Genomic DNA, 6,000 nt, shown 5'->3' on the forward strand with positions numbered 1-6,000 from the left:
GAGTCATAAGGATTACGTTTTTACGTTTACTTGCCAAAGTGGATTAAACTGTCAAGAAGGCATTTTACAGTGTTTGAGTTCATTTAAATTAAGTTAACTCTTTAAGAACATTAATACTGTTGTTGCTTTAAGTAATCCTATAAGCCCTGTCAGTTATGTCATTGTGTCTCCTTCTTCTGATGGATACTCAACTGACAATTTGAACACTGTTGTTGCTTTAAGTAATCCTATCAGCCCTGTCAGTAATGTCATTGTGTCTCATTCGTCTGAATGCTACTCAACTGACCCCAAATCTAGAGCCATTTTCTACCCAATTGTTATCAGTGTCTGATCGTCTATGTAAATAGAACATATTTAAAAACAATGTTTTATTTACTAGCAAGTCAGTTAAGAACAAATTCTTATTTACAAGGACGACCTACCGAGAAACAGTGGGTTAACTGCCTTGTTCAGGGGTAGAACGACAGATTTGACCTTGTCAGCTCGGGGATTCAATCCAGCAACCTTTTTGTTACTGGCCCAGAACTCTAACCACTAGACTTCCTGCCGCCCCTATATACAGTCAGAAGTAAAATTTTCAACACAAGTATTTTATAAAACTCAGATTTATTCAGGATGTTTTGTTGATGACACATGATCAGTTACATTCAATAAATCTGGGTGTACCAGTRATCCTTTTTTGATCAGAATGAAAAGAAAAACAGGACCAAACACTGTTTGCAAACCTCAGTGGAGAACCTATTGTCCCTAGGAAAGGGAGAATTAAGAGTTAATGCTAGATTGTTTACTCCAGAGAAAGGGGGTGCCACTTTAGTATAGCTGCTTAAGTTGATCTGGCATTCACCACAATGCACAGCAATATGGGGGCAGTGGAACACAGGGGGTAGAGGCATGTTGTACTGTCAGTTGTCTCAACATTTAGTGAACAACATGGCACCTGCCTGCCGGCTCATTTGGAGACTGCCGCTATGTTGTGTGCGATGAGAAACTGGTGTTGCCTTATGACGATGCACTGTCACAGCACACCGCCAACCAATGTTGTGTCACCATGACAGGCACCATCCAGCAAGTTAAAGACAGCCAGGCTGACTGAAGAGGGAGCAGACTTAGTTCTCTGCTTCCGGTTCTTACTATCACTGCCTCTATGTTTAAGGGCTATGTTCTGAATCTGTGAGGGACAGGATGCTCAAGAGGTAGCAGGAATAAAACACTGGAAACATTGGGATAAAAAAGATCTGTCAGCATTCAAAGTGCATCCTCTGATATCATCCACTATTTCCTACCAGCCAGTAGCTATGGGGAATATGCAGCTAAGGAGGGGTCAGATATAACAGCCCATCCTGGGTTATAGTGTAGATCAGTGGACGCTCTGTGCCTGCATGTGACAGGAGGAGTTTGTAGCTTGTTTTGGTTGTGGAGGGAGAGGAGAGGGGGAGGTGGGGACAGACATACAGACTCCTGTGTTTAGTAGCGTCTGGATTTGGAGGCCATGGAGGAGCGGGACATGGACATGCCGCCACCACCGCCACTGCTCATGCCAAAGCCACCGCCGCCACCGCCGCCGCTCATGCCAAAGCCACCGCCGCCACCACCGCTTTTCATGGACATGCCACTGCCGCCGCCATATCCGAAGCCACCGCCACCTCCGCCGCCTCCGCCCATGCCGAATCCACCACCTCCGCCTGGGAGAGAAAGATGGAAGGGGCAAAGTCAATACTTGGACTGGTGATGGTGATAATCAGACCTACAAGTATTATTTTATTTTTCTTGTCCAACTGAATTTAAATGCATATGTATGAAGTTCTTACCGCCACCACCACCGCTGCTGCCGGAGGTTATGTGGATGGTTGCAGTTCCACCTCCAGAGGTAATTCTTTGTAAAGATTCATAGATTAGTTGACACAATCTCTAAGCATGTACTATAGTGAAAGAGCTGACTGCATCCAGAAGATTTTCCATTTCTTGTGCCTTTACATTTCCTAGCCATGCATTTGTCTCSTGTTGTTTCACCATGTCTATATTTGATCCTGTGCTCACCTGTCCTCCTCTCCTTCCAGCAGTTTCCTGTAGGTGGCGATCTCAATGTCCAGGGCCAGCTTGACGTTCATCAGCTCCTGGTATTCGCGCACTTGCCGGGCCATGTCCTGCTTGGCTCTCTGTAGGGCATCCTCCAGGTCTCTGATGCGGAGCTTGGCGTCCTTCACTGCCAACTCCCCGCGCTCCTCAGCCTCGGCTATCTGGTTCTCCAGGTTGGCACGCTACCAGGTAAAGAAAAGACAAGACCAGAAGTAAGATTGATGTTTTCACTTAATTGAATGTTAGTGTTGTGCCAGACCTGATGCTATTTTGAATTGACCGTCATTTGCCAGCATACTGAACATACCTGTCCCTTGACGTTTTCGATCTCGTTTTGGAGACGGCTGATCATGCGGTTCAGCTCGGCCATCTCTGACTTGGTGTTGCGCAGATCATCCCCATGTTGTCCTGCAGAGGACTGCATCTCCTCAAACTGGAGGATGAGAGGGTTGGCACAGTCATTAGTCAGTCTAAAGCCTATGTATTATATTTTACTGCACCTCTCATTTATAGGAAATCCCTAGAAATACACTTAAGTCTCCTCATACCTTCTGCTTGTACCATGACTCGGCCTCGGCTCTGCTGCGGTTGGCGATGTCCTCATACTGGGCGCGCACTTCAGCCACAATGGAGTCCATGTCCAGGTTACGGCTGTTGTCCATCTCCACCACCACTGAGGTGTCCTTAATCTGGCCCTGCAGCTCACTCAGCTCCTGGAGAGAGATGAGAGAGAAGGACATCAGGAAAGCCATAATGTCGATGATTTTTTGTTTATATCACAGCGCTTCGAAGACTAAGCTTTTTGTGGTTTGACATGGCCCTCACCGCTTCATAGATGGCCCTGAGGAAGTTGATCTCATCCTGAAGGGCGTCGAGCTTGGCCTCCAACTCAACCTTGTTCATGTAGGCACCATCAACATCCTTCTTGAGGAGGACAAACTCGTTCTCCACTGCGGCACGCTTGTTGATTTCATCTTCATATCTGGAAAAACAGATTACCAATGGTTACATGGGCCAGCATGTAGGACAGTTAGAACATCCATACAATGTCTCGTGTAAAACTTACTTGTTCTTGAAGTCCTCCACCAGACCCTGCATGTTCATCAGCTCTCCTTCCATCTTGACCTTCTCTCCTCCCAGGCCGTCGAGCTGTCTGCGCAGGTTGGCAATGTAGGCCTCAAACATGGCATCAATGTTGGAGCGGGTGGTGGTCTGGTCCTGCAGGAGGCTCCACTTAGTCTCCAGCATCTTGTTCTGCTGTTCCAGGAAGCGTACCTGTGTGTAGAGAGAGAAATAGAATAGTTACAACCAGGTGTCATATGTACTGCTAGAAACAGGTTGGCACACATCTTCCATTACGTTGAGAATTTAAATTGGGTTTTGTCATATTATATCATATCCAGTTGTATCATGTGATGTTGCCTTGGCAACATCTCCCTGGCAAGGTTTACTTGTGTATTTATGTAGTGGTTCAATATTAGACTTGCGTTCACTGAGGTAATGAAGTCGGCCTGCTTGAAGTTTTTATTGGGACTTTCTTAGACAGAGCTGGCATTCTTCCACACCTCTGTAAAAAAGGAGTGACTTGCACACACAGCCCTCCATAGCCTATTGTACTGAGCTGTGTCATTCCCTAAGGGCTGGGGCAGACATGAAGAGATCTATCCACTTTATATCTCGCTCCCAGAAGACTCCTTCCATGTCATGTACATGAGTGAGGCTGCACATCCCTGAGGCGGGAGGGAGATGTCTAAYCCTGCCACGCCTTAGCCCCCCTAATTCTAAGTAATAGCAAGTCCCAGAAGATATGGCTGGGTTTCCCCGCCTTAGCCTGAGGTGGAATCGCCTCTTAGTGAATGAACTTACCTGCTGCCATGCACTGTAATTCTAAGGCATTCTGCAGAATTTGAGAATGACCTGCCTGAAGGCATTTAATGATTTGTGACTGTAACAGCAGCGAAATTAAGGGTTCATTGTTGTATTTTACCTCGCACAAGGTAATTGAATTGAATCTGTCCGTTCACCCAAAATAAAAGCAGGTGTGGTTAGAGTCTATGAAAAYCTGACAGTTTCACTTTCTGTGCAGTTTCACTAACAGGGTGTGTTTCTAACTCTCCCTTGAGAAAATGTCTGATTTTCACTATTGTCTATAGTGCTGTAGTCTGAAAGATGAAAGTGTTTAGGAAGAACCTTTKATTTAACACAACTCCTTGCTGTTTCAGACATATGGATAAAGTATATTATTAGGCATATTAGCGTCAACTTTGTGCAGGTGTGTGTCTGTGTCTCTGCAAGTTGTGAGGGAGAGATGGGAGAGAGGATAAACTCTCAGGTGCACCATCAGAGACATAGCATTCTATTGAAAGCCAGTCAGTCCCTTCCTGCTGCCATGGGAATGGGGCTATAACCTGATCCCTTCCCTCATGGTCATAAGATCCGCTTGGGCTATGGTTTCCAAACTCACCCCCCACTCCCATACTCACAGAGCCAGGGCAATTACGGTCAAAGAAAACTACTCAACTGTCAGTTCCGATGCAACAGGCTGCACATTAGGACTTTGACCACCTGTGATAAGGTGATATGCCCCTGTTTATACATTCAGGTAGAGGATGCAGTCACTATATCATTCTGTGTATTTGTTTTCAGAGCCAGTTCTAACTGGATCCTATACGGTCCGGTTTTCCGGGGGCTGCATTATCAGTGGCTATYAAATATTTCATGAGCCCTACAGTAGCACACAAGAGACACAGTCTTGCAACTATTCAAGTATGCTATTTGCAGCCAGTACCATAAAACAACATCCCAGCCATAAACTGCTATTGCAAAGTATCCTTTTGCAGATACTTTGCAGTATCCCTTTGCAGTATCTCCTTTGCAGCATATCTGCACCCTGTTTATGCTGGCATATGGCAGATGAGGAGCAATGCAATATATTTTAATTTACTTGGACAGGCCCATAGTCATGGCATACTTGATATGTTTAACATCCTCTTAGATTGAAGGGCTTTATGAMAATAAAGGTGTACTGACCTTGTCGATGAAGGAGGCAAAGCGGTTGTTGAGGCCCTTGATCTGATCTTTTTCATTGGTGCGGACGGTCTGGATGTTGGGGTCGATCTCCAGGTTGAGGGGGGCAAGCAGGCTTGAGTTGACTGTGACAGCTGTGATGGGGGCGAAGCCACCTCCGCCGCCGCCACCACCCATGCCGAAGCCTGCACCTCCACCGAAGCCTCCACCGCCACCACCCATGCCAAAGCCTCCACCGCCGCCGCCGCCGCCCATGCCTCCACCGCTGCTCATATAGCTAAAGCTGGAGCCTCCTCCACTTCCACCACCGCCCATGCCGAAGCCGCCCCCACCACCACCTCCGGAGCGTCTAACGGATGAGCTGCTCATACGGCTGGAGCCCATAGGGGCTGCTGAAGAGGAGAAGCTTGAGAAGCTCTTCCTCACAGTGCCGCCGCCACCGCCACCGGAGCTGAATCCTCCGCCAGAGCTGAAGCCTCCGCTCATGCTGCCACTGCTCCTGTAACTCATGGTTGCAGCTTTTCTGATCCTCTGAGTGGAGTAAAAGAAAAGGAGAGAGAGAGAGACAGAGAGGATTGGTGAAGCAGGTGCGCTTACTAAGAGGAAAGTCAAGCCCCTCTAAGTGACTCCTCTCTGGTGGCAGCTGGCTTATATCTACCTGTCTGGTACAGGGCTCCTCCCCAGCATCGGCCTGCCTCCTAGCTGTTGCACCTGGAGGCTGAAGGGTTGYAGCGATCGAGCTCGTCAGACAGGTATCCGTGCCAGACCCCGTAAACTGATCAGGCTCCGGCACACCCAGGTGCAAACACAGAGGAATGGCAGAAGGACCCCAGGGGAGAGGCGGGGAAAGCAAGACTGACAAACCRATTCAGTTAGTGCCGGGGAGAGAGCGGACGA

General features: G+C 47.7%; 1 protein-coding gene across 1 annotated transcript; it reads right to left on the reverse strand.

Moving 5' to 3' along the window:
* Positions 1-587: 587 nt before the first annotated feature.
* On the reverse strand, positions 588-5,739 carry krt5 (keratin 5). The gene is made up of 8 exons (XM_024005681.2): positions 5,107-5,739; positions 3,143-3,351; positions 2,902-3,058; positions 2,625-2,789; positions 2,384-2,509; positions 2,038-2,258; positions 1,809-1,873; positions 588-1,682 (listed from the first exon to the last, which is right to left on the reverse strand). Exons 1-8 carry the CDS (start codon positions 5,611-5,613, stop codon positions 1,465-1,467), a joined length of 1,668 nt encoding a protein of 555 aa, XP_023861449.1. The 5' UTR covers positions 5,614-5,739; the 3' UTR covers positions 588-1,464.
* Between the last annotated feature and the right edge of the window lie 261 nt (positions 5,740-6,000).

The sequence above is a fragment of the Salvelinus sp. IW2-2015 genome, linkage group LG17 (genome assembly GCF_002910315.2).
Source record: "Salvelinus sp. IW2-2015 linkage group LG17, ASM291031v2, whole genome shotgun sequence".
Classification (NCBI taxonomy): Eukaryota; Metazoa; Chordata; class Actinopteri; order Salmoniformes; family Salmonidae; genus Salvelinus; species Salvelinus sp. IW2-2015.

Excerpts from the sequence above, each read along its gene's own strand:
- krt5 (XM_024005681.2), bottom strand. The coding sequence starts at position 5,613 with ATGAGTTACAGGAGCAGTGGCAGCATGAGCGGAGGCTTCAGCTCTGGC. Across the intron at positions 2,790-2,901 it reads TCAGGGCCATCTATGAAGCG|GAGCTGAGTGAGCTGCAGGG; the intron begins GTGAGGGCCATG and ends ATCTCTCTCCAG. Across the intron at positions 2,259-2,383 it reads TCGAAAACGTCAAGGGACAG|CGTGCCAACCTGGAGAACCA; the intron begins GTATGTTCAGTA and ends TTTACCTGGTAG.